At 47.2% G+C, this 27239-nt stretch overlaps 2 protein-coding genes across 2 annotated transcripts in view; one reads left to right on the forward strand and one right to left on the reverse strand.

Moving 5' to 3' along the window:
* The window catches only part of nr6a1a (nuclear receptor subfamily 6, group A, member 1a), a 37862-nt gene extending 32263 nt beyond the window's left edge, over positions 1–5599 (reverse strand). Inside the window, exon 1 of the mRNA XM_047048224.1 lies at positions 5566–5599. Within this exon, the coding sequence (XP_046904180.1) occupies positions 5566–5569 (4 nt within the window). The 5' untranslated portion in view covers positions 5570–5599. The remainder of the gene's footprint in view (positions 1–5565) is intronic.
* An 8275-nt stretch (positions 5600–13874) lies between these two features.
* olfml2a (olfactomedin-like 2A) lies at positions 13875–26811 on the forward strand. The gene is made up of 8 exons (XM_047048580.1): positions 13875–14283; positions 19437–19700; positions 20440–20547; positions 20907–21083; positions 21166–21418; positions 23631–23936; positions 24163–24348; positions 25138–26811. Exons 1-8 carry the CDS (start codon positions 14215–14217, stop codon positions 25740–25742), a joined length of 1968 nt encoding a protein of 655 aa, XP_046904536.1. The 5' UTR covers positions 13875–14214; the 3' UTR covers positions 25743–26811.
* Positions 26812–27239: the final 428 nt, after the last annotated feature.

Here is a 27239-nt window from a genome sequence, read left to right on the forward strand (position 1 = left end):
AAGTAAGGACAGCAATGTCTCCATCAGCATCACCTTCACTCATCAAAGCAACAAGTTAGCTAGAAGGCTCCTCTGGATGACGTGCCTATAGGTTTAGCCATATACGAGAGAAACTCCAAATCTGGCAACCCATTCTATCGTGCTTGATGGAAATAACAGAAGCAGGAAGCTGGTAATCCCCAGTTCTGCGTTGGGACATCATTTGAAACAGCCAGAAAATATATCTCTGTAATTAGGCCGACTTTATGCCTTAATATTCTAACCAGAAGTCTGTATTCCCCACCCATCCTTAATCCCACATTTGTGTGCCAAAGTGTAAAAAAGAACAAAAGAAAAAGAGTGTTCCAAATCCCTTCTGCATGTTCCACAGTTAGGAGCAACAGCCAAATGGCAGAGTGCATTAATAAAACATGACTGCATGATTTCTTTCCAACCTCAAAAGACGCTAACACAGGAAGATGCATACCCGGCGCAGTGGTGTGGGGTTCAGCGCTGGGTAAAGGGAGCAGTCGTCTAACTACCTCCGATGCGGCGCTAGGCTATGGGGGCTAGGCTGCAGGGCGCGCCAGCGCGCTGTGATCCCGCTCCTGCGTTTGCCGAGGATTGATTGGCGTGCTGTTTTGTCGTTTATTCATGGGCTTGCTTTCTTCTTCTGTTTCTCCTACAGCTGCCTGGGATGGGCGGAGTGAGTGAGTGTGTATGTGTGTGTGTGTGTGTGTGTGTGAGAGAGAAAATGTGAGGACATCACTGGGGGAGATCTGGAAGCTTGACAAGGTGAGAGTCTTGTTAGCAGGCTTTTTCACTCCAGCAGAGGAAAATAGATAATAGTATTCACCAAAGCCACAGGACCTAGGCTATTTCAGGAAACCCCAAACCACGGCTCTCCACCTCTCCTGGCTTCCTATCCACGTCATTAGGAACTTAACGTCAACATGGGTGGTAACAAAACTTGGCAGCGACAAACTAGTTGTGGGCCAGGAGAGAATAGCACATGACTTTATCTAAGTGCTGGGCTAAAAACTGCATTTGAAAGTGGCGTGGAGACGAACCCAGCTGAACACGAGCTGTGAGGGTAGCCGGCCGGCACAGGCCCTGCTCTCCTGGTGCCCTCGGTGAACATTCAACGCTGTCGGTGAGTTTGAGCCACTGTCCAAAACCATCGACCGTTGACTGTACCCCGAGGGCCACCACCGTGCAGCCACCAAGCAGACAAGCACCCCCACCCCCACACACACACACCACCCCTGCGTCTGCCACCCCAGCAAACAGTTGGAGAGGAGAGAAGACCCCCCACCGAGAGAAGACCTCCGCCTTCCCAGCCTCCATCGGCGGCGTCTGGGCCGGCGCCAAAACACACCGAGGCCCAACTCTTAAGGCTGCAATAAACATTCATTGCTGTCGGTGGGTTTACATGAGAACAACTCACTGATCAATGAATGCAGACTGCGGTACAAACACCTCGAGGCCTCCACTGAAGCTAGGAGGCACGAGAGGGACCACAGATGAGTCAGTGAAGAAGCTCTCTCTACCCAGATGTACCGAGCTTAGCAACAACTCTGCAAGCCTACATGACCTTAACATTAAATGTCATCCTACTTTGTTGTGTAATAGTGTCTGATACCGTGGTACTGATATGGTTTGACAGTAGTGATTAATGACCCGTCGACACGTGACCATATGACACACACGGTATATTTGTATCCAGGAAATGCAATAGATAAGATGACGTGTGAAAAGGTCAAAACATTTGTCAAACGGTGAAACAATATTGACCGTTATATGTGTGAGGGGATCATCGATAGAGTGTGTTTTTTGAGCCTATCGATGTGAACCAGGAAGTCTCAGAGTGGAGCGGGCTGACTGGGCAGCTGCTGGGTGCAGACCACAGCGCTTCCAACCCAGCTGGGAGCGTTCAGCCTTTCACAGCGCCAAAACAATAGAGCCTGAAATAGAGTTTAAACTCAGCAAATTCACTGTGGCAAGAACAATCACAGGGGTGAAGCAGAGCAACACGTTTCTCACACAAACTTTCAGATTTGGTTCAAGTGGACCTTCTCAAATAAAACTGAAACAATCTGCCATGCCTGATTCTTGGAAAGTTAATTTCCCCTTCGCTGTCAGTAATTGGAGGAGATACAGACATATGGAAATCATTTCACAGTAATTGCCCTGTAGGGTTATGTTAACATTCTGGGGAATTTCAAGCACATTGACATTCTCCAGTCAAGCCCGACCTAAAGCATGTTTTATCATTTATTTACAGTGGGAAGTGTCTGACAGAGCTATAAGAACCAGCCTGGCTCATCTGTCTTTCAACTGATAAACTGGGTTCTGTTCTTTCACCAGGGTATGTCAACGCAATACAGTTCACATGTATCTGATATCAGTTTGGCAAAAATCATTAAACGTCTCTTTCCTACATATTTTAGATGCCTATTCTTTGCTCCGTGTCCTATCTCTATGACTGTTCTCTCTGTGAAGAGGATTATTTGTGGAAAAACCCAGTTTAGATGATGTCAACTCCAGCGAGGTGCTAGGCAACGAGCTAGGGTGTTTGTGACACGCAACGCTGGAAGTCGCTCTCGCTCAAAGTCGGCTTGTTGATCCCCAAAGGAGTCGGGCTTTGTCATCGCCACACACAGTGAAGTTATAGGCACTGACACAGGGAACATCATGACCCACTTCTGGATGACCTGGAAACACTCCGTGGGCTCGACCCCCGGCCTCACGCCAACGCAAGTGGCATCAAAACGGAGGGAGAAAACGGCAAATCGATTCTGGTCATAAATTCTTAAAGTCCAGATGAAGAGAATGCGCGTCGGCCAGAGCACCAAGGCTTCCAGCACACACGGCGTTACAGCTAAGTCAAATAGCAGGCGTGCACAGCCAAAGACAAATGACATCAATCAAAGAGTGCATACAGCACCGTTCAAGCACAAATGGGAAAGGAAAAAAAAAATCCCTCCCCTACATACAGTTACAGCATCTGTCACCGCTTAATGTAAATCAATGCCTCTTCATGCATGAATACGATTGGACGGGATTAAAGGAGGACTCTTAAACACTGGTAAGAGAGCCTGGGGTTTTTGGAAAAATGGTCGAGATATAAAGATCAAGAACTTCTGCTCTTAAATGACTTTTTGGACACAAGTTGTGAAGTTAGCTCAGTTTATGTGAGGACAAAGGAAAAGCATGTGCTGGGTTTCAGCCAAGTACTTCCATATGAATGTTGAGTTCATAGAGTCCAAGAATGACTGAATGTGGGAGCCATACATCCTGTGGAAGAGATGACGAATGGCTGCTGCCCCCTTGTGGCTGTTACTCCGCACTACAACTGGGTGGACCGCTTCGCTGCTACATTTTCTAAATGGGCAGGTCAGTCAACAGAGAAAAAGCCCATGGACGTACCAATCAATGCATTGAATCATGGTGACAATAAAAGTATGCGCCTGTGCTAATGGTATACCTAACCAAATCTGTGAGAGAATACCACCCATTTGCCCTTACTGTAACATGGTACTTTACGACCAATTCAACCGTCTTAGAGCAAAGGCCTTATCCAGCTCCAGTGAATAGATAGCTGGTAATGATTGACCATGAGACAGAGGTAAACACTAAGCCCCTGATTGGTCAGCTGTGACCAGTGAGCAGTGATTGGTCAGCTGTGACCAGTGAGTAGGGGTGTGTGGGAGGGCTGTAGGCCCTGGGCCAAGTCATACTGGAGGTGATCAAGGGGAGGAGTCATATCTGCTGCTGTGAGTGACAGTTGAGATGCTCCTATAGGAAGCCTACGATACCAGTTTCCAGTGGTCTTGACTTCCCCTCTTCTTAGCATTCAGTCTGATGTGAAAACAAGACTTATTTTCATTCACTTTAGTCACATGGTTTCAGAAATGCAAACTGTATAAAATACATAAATAATATTAAAAAGGTTCAGCTTTGTCCTTCTAAACTGATGTAACAGGCACTGGTTTACAGGGGGACTGTGAAGTCTACTACACAGAGACAGAGAGCAGGTACAGAATCCTTCCATTCAACGTGCCACTTTCTGTTTTCGGGGGAACTGTTGAGTGTCAACATTCAAACTTTGTCTACTCAGTAGAGTTGAAAACAGCTGTTGCAAACTCAGCTATTTGACCTCTGACCTGTATTTTGGTCGCTGAATGGGGGTCTCTGGATTCCCAGCCCTGTCATAGTATTTACAAGCTAGGGGAGCCCTGGTTCGCCCCCCCCCCACCCCCTCCACCTTCTCCAGCCCCTTGACCCCCAAATCACCCTTGCCCACTCTGTGCACTTAGGCATCCTGGGAGGAGAATAAGCCAAGGGAGAGCTCTGGTAACCCTGATCCCGCCTCCTCAAGTTTACAACCCAATCAGCCTCAGCCTCATAAATCTATGCCTCCTCCTTCACCAGGGCAACAATGCCAGCCTTTCTCTGGTGCGCAGGTTTAATAGTTCCCCCAAGCTTCCTTCCAGTTATTACAGACTCCCACAGGTTTATAGAGGCCTGGACACAGAGGCTGCTGAGAAAGTCCAGTCCAGCAGAGCGCTGCACACACAATCAGGTCAGCATGGAGTCACCGCGGGGTCGCAGAGGGTCAGGAGGGTCTGAACTGATACTAACCTCTGACCTCTGTGCTGTGCCACCTGGCACAGCACTCAGGGCAAAGAGGAGCCAACGTGAACTTCGCCTGAACCTGGACCTTAACATTGGACGCCCCCCCCCAAATCTCTGCCCGGCCCCTTTCCAGCAGCCAGCAGACCAGCTGAGAGAGAGGGATTGAACCAGCAGTCAGTAGAACTACAGAACAAACATAAACACTGTGGAAGGAAATACCACTGAGAGCAAAAGACGCTATCAAACTCTCAATGAATTCAAGATGTGAAATGACAATTCTGTAGATTTGTTTTTGGAAGGAGACATTTTTCGTACATAAATTATGTAGTCTTCATCAATAAAATGGTTTAATCCAAGGGCCACCAAGTGGTCGCATAATAGGATGTGATTAATGCTGTCTGGAGAAGAAAAAACACTGCCCTCTAGTGGACTTGATGAGTGACAAACGTGTGATTTTAGTAATCACCAGACAGTGATCTTTAGGCAAGATTCACTGCCATCTAGTGCAAAGGGCCAAACTGCAGGCATGGGGTGAGGATGGGCATCTTAAAACATTTAGATATGTAATTCTCAAGTTTAAGATTACAAATTCATTATTACACAATGTATTCATGTACTCATTCAGCCTTTAATCATGTATACATTTATTGCTAAAGCTTTAAAAACAAGTTTGATCTAAAGGTTGACCACATGGCACTCTTGGCTTAAGTGTCGTTGTTGTCTTTGATAGGATACATATAACTATTTGACCACAATGAAAATGTCTTTAGATTGACCTTATAAAAGCATCGTCTCACTGAACACAGACCCAGTTGAAGGTGAACAAGTAACGACATGGGCAACTGTCGATATCAAGTTAATAAAGTTACAACGATACTGCCATGTGCTAGTGCGAATGACAACGCTAACTGCCATCTTGCAGGGAGTGAATTTATAGGATCAACTTACCCATCCCATCATTCTGCTCCCCTTCTAGCGAGTGGTCAGCATAGAAGCCTGGAAGACAAAAGGGGGACATTTTGGGCCATGAGTGAAAGCGATAGAGAGATCATTTACAGTAGTTAAGAGGTCTGGCTGAGGCCACCGATCCATCATGTTGACTTAGCAGAGAGACCCAGTCAGGGGCAAGGGCTGGACCCCCCTCGCCATCTGTGCTGTGAACTGGGTCCATACCAGACGTCTGTCCGCTTCTCATTTACACACACACACACACACACACACACGTGCTGGCGGGGCGGGCGGGCGTTCAAACACACGAGTGTGTGGAGTGCCCTGGCTGTGTATCAGATGCCTCCCTCCCTGGTCGGCACGCCGCCCTCATATCAACAGCTGGGGACCCCTGACCCGGCACACGCCGGCAGGCCACACTCAACACCGGCATATGTTCTCCCCGGGGGATACAACCCGTGCCAGGACACCCACACACACACAATCCCCCCACACACACACACACACACCCACACACACGTGCCCCCAGTGCACTGATGGCACATTGTGTGTGTGTGTGTTTCAGTCATGCTCCTAGCTTCTTCACACTGATATCGCCAGCCTACAAATGGGTCGGTAATTGCTCGAAAAAAAAACATTCTCACAAAAGGCAAAGATTATCCCCTATCTGAAATCAAGAAGCCGAAAAATCATCGGCGTTTTTCAGCTAATAATGGGCTAAGACCCCAGAGAGAGAAGAATGAAGCTCCAGTGTGTGGTCTGCTCTCGCTAATCCTCCTGACGGCTGATTGGCCATTATAGCCCGGGGCAGGGAGGGCTTCCAGGGGTAGGCTGGACTCCTGGAGGATCCTCTGCTGCAGTCCTTTGTGTGTTGACAAAGAAGGGCTGCATCTTTAACCTTTCACCCCTAAAACCCTCCACAGCCTCCAGCGCAATCAGCTCACAATCACAACAGCATGCGGGTCCTTGTTTGGTTTCTCTAGCCCCCTACTGGGACAGGATAAGAGGGTATGCGTGCTCGCTGATGCGTTCACTTCAGCGGTCTGGATACTGTAAGTCTTCCGTCGAGAGCAGCGTCTGGCGGGGTCGTGGGTGTTACGCCACACTTCAAAGGAACGGGCCCGACCAGAGAGTGACCGAGAAGCCCAGCTATCGAGAAACACGTCAAAACATGTCTTCCCGTACTGTACGACGATGTGAAGTCAAAGCGGTAAAAAAAATAATTATCAACCGTATACCATTCCACATTCCGTGCCACCGAGCCATATGGCGAGGTTGGCGGTGCGGGGCCCCAGTGCAGGGGTTAAATAACAATACACATGCAACAAAGTGTAGCTTTTGATGTACAGCAAGTCCCCGACACCCCCCCCCCCCCCACCCACCCATTAGCACGGCCCCCCGTGTCAGTTTGGAACCATCTCGGAAAACACTTGGGCCCCCATCGAAACCCTCATCAGGCCCCTATAACAGTCCATCACTGTCCCAGATCGTCTGTCCCAGATGGCCAGTGTTCCGCTTGGCCAGCGGAGGGGCACACCAGCCTGTCACCGGAGTAGACTGGCCTCTACCTGTCAGCCTGGCCTTATCTTACCACCAAACCCTGCCACATCTATCACATGTCACACTGGGAGGGCTGGCCAAGACTGAAGACAGGAGAAAGGAGGGGAGGGTGGGGGTGGGGGTAGAGGAAAGTGAGGAAGGAAGGAAGGAAGGAAGGAAGGAAGGAAGGAAGGAAGGAAGGAAGGAACAAAAAGTTCCGACAGTTGCCTGTTGAAAAGAATGCTCTCTCTCAAGCTGAATGGTGATTGGCAGTTACAGTGCTCCCCTCCCCCTCTCTTCCCCTCTAGACAGTGACTGAAGATTGATGGGAAGAGGCAGAGACAGATACATCATTGTTTTCACGACAATACAGGACTAAATGAATCACCTGCTATGAGAAGCCACAGTTGAACCGCCCCTGGGCAGAAGTGCCAAAGACAACCTTTTCCTACGGAGACAACAGAGCATGTCTTGGGGAGTTTCAAAAGATAAGTGCCACTCTGCGCTATGAAAAGCCCCGAAACAGCAGATGGAAGGCTATATCTGTGTGGAGGGGGAGCATACAGCCTAGCACTGTTACCTGATATTAGTCCTGATCTTAGGCCTGGATCTCCTCACATGAGGCGGGTCACTGCTTCTGTACCAGGGGTGGTTCAGCTAGGGTCGTTTTACTGGGGTGGGTCCCTTAGTGCTTCATGCTGGAGCTCCATTCTACCTGACTTCTTAATGTGGGTGTTAATTGACTGGAGTGCTACCTGAACATGATCCCAAGTACCCAAGGGGGTTCTCCATTTGTCTTCTTCCGCTTCCAACCACAGGCAAACATTTCTCTCTGACCTCTCCTCAAGAAGACAAGGGGGGAATGTGGACTTGGCATAGAGCATAATTAGCCGTCTCAGTCAAAGGCGAAGGCCACCTCGCCATTCACCGCGGTGGACTTTTCCTAAGTGACAGATTGTGGGCAAAAACAAGGGTGCTCTCGCTCCACAGGCTGCGACGTGGCAAATCCTTTTGACCTCCACACCCGACCCCCGACCCCTGACCCGGCCGTGTGACATCACGCAGCACAATGTCGACTCTGTCCTCCCCTCTGTTCCTGGCTAACAATGCACGCTGCCCCCACTCGCTGACTGCTCTGTCTTCGGCCTGTTCTTCCTGACGGGGCCTCAAGTTCACTTTGGCGTCCTGTACTTTGCCCTGAGCCCTCTGTCTTAACCACAGGCCCTTCTTTATACTCTACTGAGCGGACACTGAGAAAGAACATATCCACTCGTTGCAAACACTGCCCTTCTGGATGTTCTGTACCTGCATGCCGTCGTAAATCTCGTCAAGCGACAATAATCCTCAAACCGTTCCCACGGTTATATTTTTACAAGTGTCTAGTGGGAAGAAAATGATGTCACGTTGATTGAGAAGTGAAGCTGATGTCTCTATCTGGGGGGATTGTGAGAGTCTGAGCAGAGGGTCAAGCCCTGGTCAGAGCCAGGCAGAGAGGGGGGGGCTTCCTCACCACTGCTTGACACGCTCAAAGGATCCAACTTCCCTTTCATCATAACAGGGGTCGGGATTTTACTACCTCTGAGCTGGATTGCGTGGGCGCACACACACACACACACACACAGCACAAACACATTCACAGGGCGAAAGGGCATCTTAAAATAATCATCGCACAAAGATAAATTAACGGCTGAGACATTGAGGAGTGCGCTTGTGACTTTTTACTTTAGATTCTCATCCAAGTTTGTAGTGTAGAATGTCTAGCTAGCTGGGCAAACTGGCTGTGTCGTGAGGTAATGGGAAGGTTCACAGAGGGAGGTTTGGAAATTGTTAGCGGATTCCTGTTAAAATAGTCATTGGGCATGGGACTGTGTATCTTTGCTGTTGACTGTGAAATTACTGTGGTGTCTGAGGCAGATATTTACTTGGCTATACTGAATCTATGAGTTTGGCCTGATGGTTCTTTCAGAACCAATAACCTCTGAACAATGCCAAAAAAAGATCCTTTTCTCACAGAGGGCAGACCTTAGCAGTCAACAACAGACACATTCTTTGGATACTTTATCAAGGGGCAATTTCTAGAAGCGAGAAAGACAACTCACAAATCTGAGGGGGAAAAGCCACAGCTTTTTTAACAGCCGTTAACGACGACATCCTCTGGTTCGGTGAGACACACTTCCACAGGAAGGACATTTCTTCTCAACATACCAAGTTCGGTGCTTTATAGCCTCCTGTAAACTCATCCTCCACCCAAATTCAAACTCAAATTGAAGACATTTATGGCTCTTGGCTGGCTAAAGTGTTGAATATCACAGAGCCCTGACAAAAGCCTGGTCCCTGGGCTCTCAGACCAGCGGTGTCACTGTACCAACTGCCTTGAAGCACTTACTGTACGGGCTCCCCACAAAACACACTTTACGACCCCCTCTCACCAACCCCACTACATCTCAATCCCAGCTGTTAATGCCCCCTGACCCTAAAGGCACTGTTGCTATCTGTGGGCTCGCATAAATAAACAACATCCACTGCTGCCTCCAGCCAAGTGATTGCCTCCTTGCATGCGACCAGGCTGGTTCTCCTCCTGTATGCTCTCTCTCTCCCTCTCTCCCTCTCTCTCTCTCTCCCTCTCTCCCTCCCTCTCTCTCTCTCTCTCTCTCCCTCTCCCTCTCTCTCTCCCTCCTTCTCTCGAGCTCATGGATCAAGTGAAGGTTGTAAATACTTTCCTGGGTCAGATGGAGGTCAGTTAGAGACTCGGCCATTATTACTTCAAGAGCAACATCTCCAATAGCTCTGGTCTCACAGCAGCCCAGAGGGAACATTATTACCTCCTCTGTGTATGGACCCCAATAAAGACATGCCGCAACGCATAAAGAAAACGACAACTCTGTACTGAGGGTTTTCTAAGATCTGTGAAAGATGTTTCCAGTGTGCCCGTATTGATACCATGGTGTTTTGTGCAAGGTCTGCATTGACACAATCAGACTACTGTTGTTGGGCTCCTAAAGTAGACATTATCTGATCATCCCCTTTGCTCAGTTTCAAGGCAGGGATGACCAGAGGAATGTGGTGTTGCCTGGTAACAGCACTGTCAGTGCCCAGGGACAGGATGAGGACCTTGGAGCACCATTATTTCTGTCTCTCTCTCCATCTCTCTCTCTCCCCATCTCTCTCTTTGTCCATCGCTCTCGTAATGAGATTTTCACAGATGCAGAGACACAGTCAAGATATAACATCAATGAGAAATATGTCGATAAAACAACACAGATATATGTTGATATACAAATAAATGATTTTAAATGGTGAGTATAACATTTGCTATTGTTCAAGGAATATTTTATATATTTTTTTTTTTATATCCAGTATATATATATATAAAAAAATTATTGTATCTAAACTAAACTGTGATGCACACATCGTTTTTTGAATAAAGTTGATACGTTCACAGTAAATCATGAACATTCACAATGAAGCATTCTTATCTTCACACCCATTCATCATGGTAATTGCATACTTTTTGTATCGGCCTTTGATTTTCCAGTCCTTTCGTACATAAATCTTTCTTTATATAGCCAAATAAATATTCAACATAACCGACATTTTATTGTCATTTGCATCAAATTTCACAATATCTACAGTGACTGCTCTGCCCAAACCAGTAATCTAAAGACAAATCTAAAGAGAGAATGAGCCTTAATGTCCCTGGACTGCTGTGTTGACAAAAATCAGTAGATAGGAGATGGAATTAAGGGAGTCGAGTTAAGACCATCCCTGGCCAAGAGACATGATTGATGACATCTGCCTGCTGTGACCCTCCACCCCTCTCCCCTCTCCCACCCCCTGTACTGTACTCCGCAGTCCTCATTCACCTTCACCGCAGGGGGCTCATCCTGTCCTTCCTCTGTCTCCACCCACAGCACAGCTACCCCCGCCCCCCCAGGGAAAGGAAAGCCTGTGGGCTTTTGCCCACCACCCCCTCCACTGTGGAAGGCTGACAAAGCACTCTCTTTCACTCCTCTGGTAAAAGCTGCCTCGCAAGCCTCAACCCCTGAGGACAAACACCATGGCATCCACCAAAATATATTCTTTCTATTTTGCTTAATGCAAGCACAATTACATTAAAACAGATCAGTTTCATTGATTAGAGACAAGAAAAAAGCCTTCCTGTCAATTTTGATTGAATCAGTGAGAATGGACATTTGATTAAAAGGGAATGGAAATTACGCATTAATCACAAATTACAATCAAAGTATATGAAAACATTTTAGTAAGCTGTAAGTATTCTTGTCCAATTTGTGGAGATTTCTGTTAATAGGCATTTAGCCAACTTAACGTATTTTCCTTGTGTTTTTTTGTAAATGATTTGAGAATGTAAGCTGTAGGTAACATTATTATATGTGTTAACCTTTTTGGCAGTATTCATTTTGGGCAATGTATGAGTGTGTATAAAATGTAATTTAAACATTGTTTAAATTATTTTTCCAAATGCAAAACATATGCAATAGGCAAACAATTTAATTGCAAACGAAACTACCCAAATTGCCTTTGATTTTGTGACTCGTCATTAAAATAAAAGCACAGCAAAATAACCCTATATTTGAAATGAATGCGGTAATATACATTATGTACGATGTTTGACACTACAAAGGCTATTTGAAAGTAATTGAAACCATTATGCCCAATTTAATGCACATTAAATCTCGAGCTGACATGAAGGAAAAGCCCGTTTTGTCTAAAGAGATCTTGGCAAACACTGAATTTCTGAATTAGCTCGACACATTTCGAAAGCATGTTTGTTTCGTTTTGTTTTTTTAAATCTTGCAAATTAATCTTTGTACTCTTTGACGCATTTTGCTACATGGCATTGGCGTTTATCCACACGGAACAAGGGGTGTGCAGACTCAGTCCGATACTGTGTCAACAACGGTTTATGCCTTTCGAAAGAAAATGTAACAGACTTGTCAATTTGCATACTAATTATGTCCGCACCTGTAGCTTATAGAGCAAATTGTAAAATTATCAGTAGCCTACTCTCCCTGGTATGTGATTGGCAGTAAATGCATTCATTTTATTTTATATTAAACAGAGTTTATCATTTAATTAAAACAAAGTTGTTAAGATAAAGAAAATGGTAGTTTGTTTTAATTGCTTTGATTCTATCGTTTCACACAATTTGGTACATTTCAGTTGGAACTATGGGCTAGAACTTTGGGCCTTCTATTACTGGTCACTTCCAGTGCCACAGGCAGCACATGAATTTGTGACTAAACCGAACTGCTTTAGGGCGTTCTCCAAGTTCAAAAGTTCACCTTTTACGATCTCCAAAAGACCAATGACTACCCACGTCCAAATAAAAACATCTCTACCTCTGTTCCCAGTAGACAACAAGCCCATCAAAATATAAAACTAATGGAAATGCTGATGTACTGATACCCAACATTACAAGTAAAACATGGAATAAATCAAATATGCACTGATTTCAATATGTAAACATGTTTGAAGAACAATTCAGTTGTGTACACTTTTGTATTTTGTTGGTCTTTTTTATGTTGTGTTTGATACAAATACAATAGGCCTATGGCCAGTAAGCAACAAATTGGCTGAGATACACAGGACTACATTTACAGTACATTTACAGTTGCATTCCAAATCGTGAAATGTAGCGTAACAGTTCTTATATTCTAGTATTTGTGAATGTACAGGTTAGCCTACACAAAAACAAATTGCGCACATGAAAAACGTAACGGTCAAAACAATGGTGTTTACATCTCACCTACACACTCCCAATGGAAGTGGGGTTTAAGGATGGAGATACTCACCATTAACGGACTTCGCACTGTTCTTCTCTGAGTATTCGAACCCATTTGTCCTCTTCTCTATCTCCATCCTTCTTCATGAAAGCTGCAATGGATTCTATGAACCGTACGCTTTAGTCAACTATTTAATTCGTAACTGCTATGCTTCGCGGTGCTCCGCTCTTTGGATCACTACGCGGACCGTGGTCCCATGCTCACTGGTGTCAGTAAAATAACAGTTCATTCACATCGCTGACCCACACCCCCTACACAAATTACGCAATGACGCACGCGTTGTGGGCATTCTGGGTTATGTAGGGTTTGGTCGTCGTGGTTGTAGTCGATGGGATATACACACAGAGATGGTGTAAACCCGTTACTGTTTATTGTGCTCAACTGGAAAATAACAATTATCTTGGATATCTAAAAAATGATTCTGTACTCTAAATAACGAATGTTGGGCATGTAGACAAGGTGTCCATGAAAATATTAGGGTATTCGCCACATTTTTACCAGATTGATCAACATATGACCTCAAGTCTGAGCCAAACAGTCAAATATATGAGTATGTTTTACTTTGTGGTCATTTATTTAAACGAAATTGGAGGTAAATTCACCGCCATAATTGGTCTCATTGGTCCGTGTTAGGCTACGGTCTAACAAAATACCAGACGATGGCGCTACAGCCCTTTCAAAGTTCATATGTTTCTGTCTTTGTGGTTTATCGATTTGTTTAATTTATTATACAAACATATATATTCACATTTAACTGAATTTGTATGTATACCATACATAGTTGCCATGTTATTATTGAGTCATATGGTAAACAGAATGCACATGCATTGATTCAATGCATGGTCGAGGGTGCAACTTCTTTATAAGACTGTAACATGTTAATTAATACAAATGTTTCAGTCCACTACATTAAATAACGTAACAGATAGAGAGGGACAGAGAGAGAGAGGGACAGAGAAAGAGGGAGAGAAAGAGATACAGAGAAAGAGAGAGAGGACTTATCGATAGTGAAACCATGCCAAGTTGTGTCCACATTGCCCCTCCCATCTGTAAAGGACAGAAGACCGGTGGAAGATTTACAAATGATGCTAAGAGTGGAGGGCACACGGACTGTGCTTGAGCTCGTGAAAGTGAATGTTTCACGCATTACAGCAACACTGCACGCAAATGGGACACATGGCAATGGAGTAATGATGTTTGGAGCGGATGTTTGATAACCTTATGGATTTAAAACAGTAACTGCTCTCGCCATTCATTGTATTAGGGCAAAGGAAATCTGTATAATTAATCAAGCGTTGCCGAGAAAATGTGGAGACTTACGAATATGTTAACTTGCCTTCTGGTCTTGTGTAAGGATATCAATGCGCAGAGCAAGGTAAGTCAGATATTACTGTAGCGTGTTATGTACTCCCTGTGTAGTAAAACCTGTGTAGTTCACCTGTGGAGTATCTAAACCTTGATCATCTGACACAGGTTGCCTGCATAAATACCTTGCTGGTCTACATGCAAACCTCAATTTATTTATTTATTAAGAAACTCACCATTTACTGCATGTGGGTAATTGTTTTCAGCATTGCTTAATTATTGTCCTATGACATGATCACAACTATCTTAATAAGTTATGATAATGTATCTTATTGTCTACCTTTATCACTTTGCTCAGTGATGAGTCCAGTCATGTTCCATCCAAGGATAAAACAAGCTGAACACTGAAAAGTGAATAAAAAGAGCTGTTGCAAAAAATAGGATTTTCATATCAGGATTCACATTCCATTTTATTACACAAGGAAGGTGTCCCAGAACAGTGTACACCCTTCCTATTGCTGCCTACTGTTTATTGGAAGAGGCATCCACCCCATCAATCCATTCGGACAAATCGTTACATCTTTTACATTTCACACAATTTTCACCACATACCTTGTCATCTACCACAAATATCACCCATTAATATAAGACAATCTGGAAAATGTGATTTCTGAATCATCACATTACCTATGTAGGGAAGGAATCCAACTGGCCATCCTCTCAGATGAGGACTCATGTGGAGTGTGTGGAGGTAGATGAGGCCTGGGAGGAGAGGGCACCCAGTGGGGTAACAGTAATATCTGCCATGCCTTGTTTGCACAGCTGCTGGACTTCAGTAACCCCTCTCCCATGGTAGAGAGGGAGCGGAGGCAGATTAGCTCTCCCCTGAGGACAGTCTCATCCCTGCTCCCCACACAGTCCTGTGGGGATGCCCCCCCCCCCCCAGTCCCCGCTAGAGTAAATCATGGGCACAGGAGACCCAGGGAACGGTGTGAAAGTGAGCAAAAAAGTGAACAATGCAGGACTGACACAGCGCTGGGGGGGGGGGGGGGGGGGGGGGGGGGGGGGGGGGGTGTCACACTGTAAGTTCACGTCGTGCTTTTGCAGTCATCTCATGAAGAAACATCTGCGGCACAGTCCATAACGGGGGGGGGGGGGGAACGGAAGGTCGCCAAGTAAATTTGTGACTGTTGTGACATTCAGTGCTGCGGTCTGTCTTATATTGCCCTGTCCCCAGTGGCCCTTGTCCCCAAGGGACCTCAGTCTCTCGACCAGACTAAAAGCTCAGAGATGATTAGAAGAGTCAGTAGAAGACGCACGGGATATTACACTGTGGTTTGGGAAAAAGGCACCTGCCTCTTGTTTTGCTTGTAAACAAATCCGGGGAAGTTGCAAGGTCGTGTTTGGGTCAGAGGGCCAGAGGGGGGACACAGTTAGGAAAAGACGAGACTTTGTGTGACACCGGGGGCTTGATGAAGGGAGTGGACTGAGCATGTCTCTCTCTGAGGGGCAGCCAGCCCCTCGGCCACACGGCTGAGACAGAACTCCCGGGAACGGCAGGAAATGAGACCAGGAGCGTGAGGCCGGGGGACCCGCCTTCCATTACCCCTGTACAATGCTCTGTCAAATACAAAACTCTTGATAGGAAATCTTTTTGTTTTGTTTTTATAGAATTTGCGACCATACTATTTACAGTATGGTCGCCCTGTGCGTGACAATACAACGGTTAGCCTGTTAAATCTGTAGGCATTCCCTTCAGACTTTGTAGCTGAGTGGGTCTATAGTACATATGAAACAGGCACTTTCTGTTTCTCTAATAGGAACTAACTGATGCCTTTGAACAGCAATAACACATGCACATGTTCGGCCAAGATATAATACAGTCTGTCCCCCCCCCCCCCCGATTCTTATTGAAAGTGTGTTTGACTGTCATGATATACAAAACAGTCAATGATTCAAACCTGGAGCCACGCAATTCCTTTTATCCCGCTGTCAGAAACATCCCTCTCATCAATCTCCACCATCTGGATCGAGAACAAAGGCCACACCAGCTAATTTCATTCATAACAGACAACTCACTTAAGCTAATAATGGAGAGATAACAGTTGGTGAATTAATAATTTAAGCAGACAGAAAACAGATGAGTCTCTGTGTTCTATAGTCACCACGTAGAGTGTTTGGGCACATAAACAGCCCTGGCAGGAATGTGGATGTGTACTCCCAAAAGTTAAGTCCTCTGTGAGCTTGTGTTTAGCTAATTGACACCCCAGTGTTAATGCAAGTATTCTTGTGCAGGTTAGAGACTTTAATCTCATGGTTCGTCTACTTGCCAGAAAAGGTTTACATTTCCATTTGTTCTCCTGGTTAAGCCTTCCAGTGGCTTAATTAAATTAAGACTCAGGTGAATACTCTTGGATATTGGACCCTCATTTTGTCTTAATTTAGACTGGAGAGGAGGGTTATGGGGATGTTACGTGTCATGATTCAATTGGAGCACATACCTTGTATATATGTTGTCCTTCCATCTCAATATATCATTCATAGCTTGGCTGTTATTTATAGAACCTTAAATCTGGTTTATTTTGCAAAAGCAAAAAGTACGGAAAGTGTTTGATACTTTCCTAAGTGGTAACTAGTCGTTAAAAAATTAGCCCAAAATTTAATTATCCATTGTTTAGTTAAGTAGTAGGTCTATACCAACTGACCAAACACAAGGAATGAGAAGAAAGGATATCCTTGTTTATGTGACCCAAGGCAGGTGGTTGTTACTGTAACACTTAAAACCATGTTGCCTGCATCTAAAGATAAGGCTAACAAGGACTCTGAATCTACCGGCTATTGTGTTATAACGCTGCTTTTAGTTGTCTTGAGCACAAATGGGGTTTCATTTCATCAGTCACTTTGCTGAGTCCTTCAGCCACTGATCTGATAGTGTCCCTAAAGTGTGTGAATGTGAGGCTGTGCAAAGGGGTCCCTTCCCTTTATTGTGAAGGCAAAAGTTTGTGTTTGGTCTATTCTCTTGACTTCAAACTTGACCGTACTCGAAAAGGTCAAAGCCAAAAACCTCCACACTAAAAGCGTCCATTGAGCTCTCTTCACTCTTAATTACGGCCACGTTCTGCTGTCTGCTCTTGTGTTGAGACTAAAGTTGGCATCGGACGCTACAACTGATGAGGGCACAGTAACTGTCTTCAGCCCACAGCCATGTCAATTTTAAATGATCATAATTAGACCAGAACTCCAGTCCAGAATAAAGAGCGCAGAAAGGAGACTGCAAAGTACTAGCGCAGTTTAACCCTGTGGGCTACACCGAATATGAGTCCAATCATTTGGGTCGAGATGGCAACCGCGAAAGCTGGCAGGAATCCCCTCATATGTGCCATCCCACAGCACTTAAGCCCAAGTTGCTAAGGAGCAGCTGAGGTCTTGCTGGGGTTTGGCTGGCCATGGCTGGGGTTGAACAATGAGGCCCCGCAGGTCCATGGCCGGAGCCTCTCTGAGAGAAGTGTAATCTGCTAATCCACTCTGTTTTCATGGGGTTGGAGGATTTGTCAACCTTCTGCTTTTTTTACTGGACATGGGTCAGGAGCAGGCTGGGTCTGGCCGGGCCCACAGCACAGAGGAGTCCTGTCCCATTATCAAACACCCTCTGAGTGCGTCTGCGGCAATGGAGGGTAGCGCCCCCCCCCCCCCCCCCCCCCCCCCCCCCCTGTCACTCAGCCCCCGCATTCCTCCACTAATGAGCCCCCTGTCCGCCCCGCGCGTCTGCCCCTCTCCCCACCCGCACTTCCAACACCCTTCCCCTCACCAGCCAGCCTCTCTCAGCCCCCAAGACAGTCCGCCAGGCTCTGTCGTAATCACCCAGAGCGAGCGTAGGCGCTCCACGCACGGCTGTACTGGCACGAGCACGCACGCCGACCCAACAACAGGTAGAGAGATACAGACGAGCTTCCTCTCGGTCGAGGGCAGGCCTCCTCACCCAGCAGACTGAGGCTGCGAGGTAGCCGAGACGCTCGCTCCGTCCTGATACGACGTGGCAGAGCGGGAGCTCAGCCGGAGCCACGTTTCAGCAGAGATCAGGGGGGCAAGAGACCGACGGGATTCTTTAATGAAGGATCTCTGTAATGCCGCATTCTTTGCGCTGCCGTAAGTGGTACCACATGTGTCTCTGCCCCGGGAAGTTTATAGAGACCCTTAAATCTCACCGGAGGGAAGATGACAGTTTAAGCCCACGGACAGAAGGGTCGGGCCGCTCGGCCCTGAAGGTGATGGAAGATGAGCTCAGCGTCGGGAAAGTGAGGTGACCTCCTGACCTCCACACGGGAGAGATGGACAGGAGAGAAAGGGGCTAGCTGCAAAACCTGCAAGACGGGAGTCCGACAGGAGGAGAGAGACTTTAGATGGATTCCAATACCTTAAGCTCTAACAGAATGAGGTCACTGATCGCTCAGCAAGAGGGTTTTACATTTTCATGTTTTGCAATGGGACCATGATAGGAAGGAATAACTCTGGACATGTTTGAACTTGACTGTTGAGGTTAGCGATGGTCTCCCTTTCCCTGGTTGCCTCCCCTTCTCTCTTGAAAAAAAACATTTGGTTCCAAAGTGTGTCCATGCGCCCGACATGAGGAGTGAGCAGTCCTAACCCCTACACACAGCTGGTGATAAGAGCTTTATGAATAATGATTGTCCCAGTGGCTTTTATCTGAGTTAAGACAGTTTGTCTTCAAATAAGGGGAAACACATGCCTAGTGGTCAGGTTCATTTTTATTGCTTTTCTTTCTCTGCTAAGAGATATTATTCATTGACATCCACCGGCGGAGAAAGTCGTTCCCGACCGAGGCAACCGTCCATTTTCTCAGACTCACCGCTGAGAAGAGAGAATCTGAGCTCAGCCCGGGAGTCTGGCAGGTCACGGGGTAGATTAGTGTAATAGGAAGGCCCGACCCCGAGCATCGATCACCCGCTCAGATAGAGTTGCATTCTCAGAAAGCCTCCGCCGCGGTAATGCCGTCTCACATCCCGACCCACGCTGTGACATCATAGCGGACTGTGATTGCCCCCCGTGGCTAAAGGACTACATGGCTTACCGGACCATGTCCGGTTCATGCTTGTCAGGGATACTTATTCCTGCTCAAGTCCACGGGGCACCCCTGTAATCCTACGCCCCCCTTCCCACCCCCTCCTCTACCCCTCCTCCCCCTTCCCCTCTCTCCCTCTCCAGATCTTCGGGGAGACGGAGCCGGTGAGGATGACGTCGGAGGGCTCCGACTGCCGCTGCAAGTGCGTGATGCGGCCGCTCAGCCGGGACGCGTGCGCCCACCTGCGCAGCGGCAGCGCCCGCCCGGAGGACTTCTACACGGTGGAGACGGTCAGCTCCGGCTCCGACTGCAAGTGCTCGTGCACGGCCCCGCCCTCCTCCCTCAACCCCTGCGAGAATGAGTGGAAAATGGAGAGGCTGAAGAAGCAGGCCCCCGAGCTGCTGAAGGCAAGTACGAGACTGAACGGGGGGGCTGATCAGCTCTGATTCGTCAATAGAATCAAGGACCGGCGAGAGGACAGAGGTCACGGTTCTTGTTTCGATAGAGCGCTGGCTGACAACCATGGGAACGGCCCCCCCCCCCCCGAAATAAATGCCTCCCGTCTTACACATGCGTTTCCCATGACCTCACTCCAGTTCGATCCGATCCCCATCTGTGGAGGCCATAAAGGCACAGCACCTTTGCGTTTGTACTGAAGTGCACATTTGATATTTTTACCGACAGAGGAGGCACGCTATGCTCCATACGTGGAGGACAATCAGGTCCAGATGTTTGATCGGACTCGGTTTAGATTTGCCACACTGTAAATTAGCCTAGTCCTGTCTGTCTGGCTACCACACACCTTAGTGGTCTCTATTCCCAAAATAAAGGATTGTGTTACAAATAACAGGCCTAAAATAAGTGTGATTCAAGAGTACTTTTTTGGGGTTCTGAGACCGTGTAAGACCAAAAATGTTGTAACTGTGTATTCTGGTCAGTTCTTGAGAGTGCGTAGTAGTTGGCAAGTGTCTCAGCTCTGACACTTGCCAATTGAACTGTTGTAGTCGATACTAGTAATCAACAGGAGTGTTTTCATGGTTTTGTAGGCCGTATTGAATTCCAATTCACAATCCAACTGACTCTCATCAACCTGTCGGCACGCTTTGTTGTGATGAATGCTCCTCTCTGTGTTTTGTGACCGCTCAGTTGCAATCAATGGTGGACCTACTGGAGGGAACCCTGTTCAGTATGGATATGATGAAGGTCCACTCCTACATCAACAAGGTCGTCTCCCAGATGAACACCCTGGAGGAGGTGGGGAGAAAGCTGCCAGTTCTACAACCTCAGGATGACACAAGACACACACACTGGGGCTTCTCGAGCATATGCAGGGGTTCAGTGGGTTGGGGAGCTGCCAAACTATTAGGGCTGACTGTCTATTTGATGCCAACAGTGACCTCATTTAATAGTTTGCAATTGAATACTGGTGATTCCCCTCTATAAACTTGCTGCTATTTGTCCTCTTAAAGGCTGCATGAGATTGTGACGCCGGTGAGAGGAATAAAATCCTTAAAATGTGTTGACACAGGCCCCTGTTTAGCTAGCAAGTGACTTCCATTGGAGTCACACGATGGACTAGCTGGATCTTGAGAAAATGTGGGTTTGTTTTTCAGACTATCAAGACCAACCTCACACGGGATAATGAGTTTGTGAGGGACAGCATGACCACACTGACCAATCAGTTCAAGAGATACGAGAACTACTCCAACGTCATGCTGACCATAAAGAAAGAGATATCCAGCCTTAGTGCGCAGCTGCTTCAGAAAGGCACCACGGAAAACAAAGCTCAGGTAACGCACACACACACATCAACATCCTCAAGCTCATAGGCCAAACCGTCTAAACCAATGGCGTGAATGTCAACGTTTACAGAACACCAATGATGAGAAAACCAAGGATGCCGTGAAATCTCCCAACAAAAAAACCCCCGCGTCCAAACCCCCACCCAAGACGCCCAAGGAGAAGGTCATCAAGCCCAAGAAAGAGAACGTGAAGCCGGGGAAGGCCGCCAAGCCCGACCCCACAGCCAAGGCCAAGGTGGCCGGGCAGCCCGGGGTGGTGAGGGGCATCACGTACTACAAAGCTGCCAAGGTGGACGGGGACGGCCATGGCACGGGCGGTAAAGGTGAGGAAGGGACTTCCTTTCCACACAGGAAGCACCTCTCAACACTGAGAAACCAGTCAAGGTTGACTTCCGCTGAGGGCTCGCTCAGCTGTCATGAGCTCATGTGGGAACCAGTTGAACCAGTTGTGTTACCGTGAGCTAAAACAACCCAAATAAGGAAATATGTCACAGTTGATCACATTTATGCTGAACCATAAAAACACCAGAGAATATTATTTCAGTTGCCCCGCAGAGAGTCACTGCCACACAATACAAACCCAACCTTAAGAACTCCCATTGAAATATGTTTTGGGAAGTATAAAAAAGACAATAGAAATATCTGAAATCTCTGCATCTTTGCTTGTGGAAACAAAACAATAAATCCATCGGGTCATGGATCCCCACAAACTCAATAGGGCCTTCTTTGGTGTTGTGTTCTATCAAACAGTCCTTGCCTGCAGAAGGATTGAATTTCTTGTGTGCATTCACTGGGCAGGAAATCCAAAATCTTTTATTGACAAAATACATGGAGCTAATGGAATGCCGTCTGTGTGGAACGCTGCCACAGCCATGACACGCCTCCGCCTCACGCCCCCCCACACGCAATGTGTGAGGGACCCTCCTCACTCTGAAGATGAAAGCCGCCCAAACATTTCCTGACTCCTTCCAATCCTCTTTGAGTCTAGTTGAGTGAATAGGTATGCCGCGTTTGCACAGGACACACACACACACACGCTGTCAGGCCCTGTGTTCTGCCGTGTCCAGCCGTTCAGCATCACTGCGGAGACTCCCGCCACACCTGTCAGAGAAGAAGCGAACCACCTACTTCCCAGGATGAAAGAAAACAAAGCCTTCGAAACTGCTTTGTTCTGAATCTTGAAACCCAAGCGAAGCTCTATCCGAATGGGTCCCTCCCTGACACTCTGTGCCCCTGGAGGAGGCATGTGGTCAGGTGGCGTGCACGTCCAGCCGTCTGAGGTGGAGAGGGCACGTGTCGGGCAGATGCTGCCCTTCTGTGGCCCTGCCGTTAAATCTCCCACATCTGTCGGGCAGCGCAGGAAGTGAGAGCATGAGGAGCAGAGGAGGCTGCCTGTCCTCCGGTCTGCTCTGCTGCTTTCTCTCCTCTCTCTCTCTTCCTCTCTGTCTCTTTCTCTTCCTCTTTGTCTCTCTCTCTTCCTCTCTGTCTCTCTTTCTTCCCCTCTCTCTCTCTCTTCCTCTCTGTCTCTCTTTCTTCCTCTCGGGCTCTCTCTCTTCCTCTCTCTCTCTCTCTCTCTTCCTCTGTCTCTCTTTCTTCCTCTCTGTCTCTCCCTCCCTCTTGCTCTCTGTCTCTCTCTCTCTTCCTCTGTCTCTCTCCCTCTTTTTCTCTCTCCCTCCCTCTTCCTCTCTGTCTCTCTCTGTTCCCCTTTGTCTGCCTCTCTCTATCTTGCCCTCTGTCTCCCTGTTTCTCTTCATTCTGTCTCTCTTTCTGTCCATCCCTTTCTCTCTGTTACCCTCTGTCTCGCTCACTCTCTCTTCCCCTCTCTCTCTCTCTCTCTCTCTCTCTCTCTCTCTCTCTCTCTCTCTCTCTCTCTCTCTCTCTCTCTCTCTCTCTCTCTCTGTTCCCCTCTCTCTCTCTCTCTCTCTCTCTCTCTCTCTCTCTCTCTCTCTCTCTCTCTCTCTCTCTCTCTCTCTCTCTCTCTCTGTTCCCCTCTGTCTATCTCTCTGTTCCTGTCTTCTCTGTGGTCAGGGATGGGAACGAGGGGGGCTGTGGAATTCTGTATACAAATCCAGAGACAGCAGCGGGTCAGGCGGAGAGGAGAGGAGAAACAAAGAGAGAGGAAGCCTCAAGCTGTCATCTGTGGGCTGCATAGTAAATGCATGTCTTTGATGTGGCCCAGAGACGCTGACCCACATACAGAATGAAACTCTACATTACAACAGGCTCCTGTAGTAAATACTGTATAAACACACACCTCCTGGATGGGATATGTTTAACTCAGTTATAATACTTATAATAATTATAATCAAACATGTTTGGCTTTGGTTTCAGTACAGACCCTTCTGCATTTGTATTAGCCTCTTATGTTCACAGTCCGTCTCCATGAATACAGTCCCCGTTGCAGGGATTGAGATAACTATCTGTAATGAAAACGAGCAGAAAACACATGGCCAGGCAGAAAATGAGTGAATTGACTTCCTCTAACAAAATCCCATGGCCTCTCTCCCAACGCTCTCTCCTTTTTTTTTGTCACAGACCACAGTGCCAAAGCACACACTCAGCATGTTATAGAGAGCCACTCTGAGGACGGCGACTCGGAGATCGTGCTGGAGAGCGCTCAAGCCGCAGCGGGTGAGACCACAACCGTGGCGGCTGCCAGCACCACCACCACCACAACAACAACAACAACAACAGCAGCAACAACAACCACCATAGCCCCGCCCCCGCCCATGGCTCCCACCAGCAGCAGTAGCACCGTCGGAGCAGACAGACCAGCCCCCACCATCGTGCTCATGCTGGACAACTCTGACAACAACAGCAGGCCTCTTCTACATCGGGCAGGTAACCTGACCAAGCCTGAGAATGGACTGGGGGGGGGGAAACAATAGTGGGATCTTTTTTTTTATACAAATAAAACCGTTTTGGATGTGTTTTCTTTAGGATTTATTCAGTGATGTTTATTGGCTGCCAGAATCCAATTTCAACGTGGAAGTGTGTGAATAGAAACCTGTGGTGAAACTCCTCAGAGTGGTGCTGTGGTGTTGACTGTGTGACGTTCCCCTGGCAGGGAAGATCCTGGACTGTGAGGGGACCCTGGCGTCTATCGCCCCCCCGGAGAAGCAGCACAGCTATGGGAGGAACGAGGGGGCCTGGATGAAGGACCCCCTAGCTAAGGACTCCAAGATCTACGTCACCAACTACTACTACGGCAACAACCTGGTGGAGTTCCGAAACCTGGATAACTTCAAACAGGGTACGGGGTCACTCCAGTTTGCAACCGTCATCACGAATGGGAAATGTCAAGAATGTAGCTTCAACGTTGCTTCAGTGAGCTTGTGTTACCCCACCGTCCAGTGGCGTAGGAGATATCTAGCCCTTCCATGTGCATCTTGACAGACAAATTGGATGAACTCCCCGTTAGATTATCTCTCACATAGGTCAGGCCTAGTTGATTTAAATGTGTTTAGACAACAGGCTTTAAAATGCACTTACACGTGCACAGCGCCCAGGGGGTTTTCCCTTTCATATCCGGCAGGGTGGTGAGTTCACCGTCGTGTGCGGATGACTAGGTATCTTGGTGAGTGGCTGTGATGCCTGGCGAGTCTGACATGTGCGCAGACCTCTCCTTTGAACTGTGCAGAGCGAAAGGGATTAGGGCAATGGGTTAGAATCAGGGGGGGGCGGGGGAGCCGGGGGGGGCGAAGCACGACAGGTTTTTTGGGGGTCTCACACCCAGCTTCCCCTCCCTAAGTAAGGCACAGTTCCTGAGGTGGAGAGATGATATAACAGCTCTAATGACTAATGAGGTTAGCAGAGTGACACCAGCAGAACATATGTGTCGTACAGGAGAGCCGGCCAGGGGAATGTGTTCTGTCTCCCTGTAAAGCACTGTGTATACTTTCCTGGACTTATCCAAATATTTCTGTGATGCGGTTGTTATTCAGACGTGGCCAGCTACAGCATGTTGATAGAATACCCTCCCGTAGGATGTATAGGAGGGGGAGTCAAAAGCTTACAGGAGTATTGCCATGTTTGGTCCCAGGTCGCTGGAGCAACCTCTTCAAGCTGCCCTACAATTGGATCGGCACGGGCCACGTGGTGTACAACGGCGCCTTCTACTACAACCGGGCGTTCACCAAGAACATCATCAAGTACGACCTGCGGATGCGCTACGTAGCCGCCTGGACCCTCCTCCACGACGTGGTGTACGAGGACACCACCCCCTGGAAGTGGAGGGGACACTCGGACATCGACTTTGCCGTGGACGAGAGCGGCCTGTGGGTGATCTACCCGGCCACGGACTACGATTACTCCCAGCAGGAAGTGATCATCATCAGCAAACTGGACCCCGGGGACCTGTCGGTGAAGAAGGAGACCACCTGGAGGACGGGGCTGAAGAGGAACTCGTACGGGAACTGCTTCATCATCTGCGGAGTGCTGTACGCCGTGGACGTGTACAACCAGAAGGAGGGCGAGGTCAACTACGCCTACGACACCCACACCAACACCGAGGCCGTGCCACGCCTGCCCTTCACCAACGAGTACGCCTTCACCACCCAGATCGACTACAACCCCAAGGAGAAGGTCCTGTACGCCTGGGACAACGGCCACCAGCTCACCTACAACATAGACTTTGTTGACCAATGAGCACAGACATTTGTGTTCGGGATTTGCCAATAGGACATCGGTGCGGCCGGGTAGCTATGACAACCGATACGATGCTCGATAATTGACAGTCCAGCAGCAGGCCATTTTGGATTGAATTCGAAGAACATTACTTCAGCAACTTTTGATGCATGCTATCGGGATACACAGCAAAATACGACACAGACTACACATACTGCCCCAGCAGTGCAACTCATCAATGTTGGGATCTGACTATGTCATGACTGATATTTTGTTTTACCAATTATACATCATTTCAATTGTCCATCAACTCCTACCACCAAGCACTTTTATCATTAAGTAGTGCAAACGTTCACATTTGTCATAGTGAAGATGAAAAATGCTTTGAATATATATATATAAACTCACAAAACTCATGTTTTTGTAGACAAGTCTTTACTTAAGATTTTGTATGTCATTTGCCTTGTCTATAGGTTATTGCTTTTTTGCCTTTATCATACATTTCCATGTTTGTATTTGTTAGTTAAAAAATGGTGCCCTTGCTGTTCATAACACACTATTACAATCACTATTCCGTAAGATTTTTTTGAAGCTTATAAACCTGTAAACATGGACAATCAAAATACATTAAATAACATACAGTACACTAGGGACACACAGATGTTGATTTAAAAAAGCAAGTCTAAAACATTGCCTGACATTTTAAAGAAGATAAATGGATACGAAATTCATGAATATGATTGTGGAGTGGGCAGTAATAGTTATCAGTCAATAGCTTATAAAAACCACTAATTCAAATGACCTCTAACATAAATACTTAAAGAGTTAGCTACAGAGAAGTTTTCTTGATTTAGACTTAATTTGAAACAAACACTCTTAACGCCTATTGCCTGTTCTAGGTTTTTCTTCTTGAGGATTTTGACTTTAGTGCACTCGGGAAGTGCAGCATAGTAATGTGTTCATTTACAATGATAAGTGGCATTGTTTACTAAACTCTTTTTACAGGGATAATTCTATCTGGAAATATTATATGACACTAAACATATTGTGTATGTGCTATAGGTGAAATAAAAATACATTTTTACAGTAAGGTTCTGTTGTGAAACTCCATCTGCAGAGACGTACGAAATGTGTCAGGGGAGGTCTAAAAGAGCTGGACTTTCCTTTCTCAAGTGCTGACAGGTTCCTGCCGAATCTCTCCACCCACTCCTCTCCGTTTGTTGCGCAGGCTTTTTCTCCCTGAATAGCAATATAAACGAGGTGGTTGAAGGCATGTTTCTTTCCAGGACAAAGGTCAGGGTGTTCTGCTCGAGTTGAAGCCCAAAATCATCCAAAAGGAACAGCCCTGAGCTCATGGACACAGGGACGGGGCAGACCTGATCGCTTGGCTCAGAGTGGTGCCGTGCCGGAGGGATGAGTGGAAACGTACCGTGAGCTCAAACAAGGGGTGTGGTCCTCCCATGTGGTCCTTATTTAAGGGAACTCCCCCCTCCCCCGCAGTGCCTCTATTTAAAGTAC

Source organism: Hypomesus transpacificus, chromosome 24, assembly GCF_021917145.1.
Source record: "Hypomesus transpacificus isolate Combined female chromosome 24, fHypTra1, whole genome shotgun sequence".
NCBI classification, from domain to species: domain Eukaryota; kingdom Metazoa; phylum Chordata; class Actinopteri; order Osmeriformes; family Osmeridae; genus Hypomesus; species Hypomesus transpacificus.

Bases quoted from the DNA above. Each gene is read 5' to 3' on its own strand.
- olfml2a (XM_047048580.1), top strand. From the start codon at position 14,215: ATGTGGAGACTTACGAATATGTTAACTTGCCTTCTGGTCTTGTGTAAG. The intron at 21,419-23,630 runs GTGAGGAAGGGA...TTTTTGTCACAG, and splicing joins CCATGGCACGGGCGGTAAAG to ACCACAGTGCCAAAGCACAC. The intron at 23,937-24,162 runs GTAACCTGACCA...TTCCCCTGGCAG, and splicing joins GCCTCTTCTACATCGGGCAG to GGAAGATCCTGGACTGTGAG.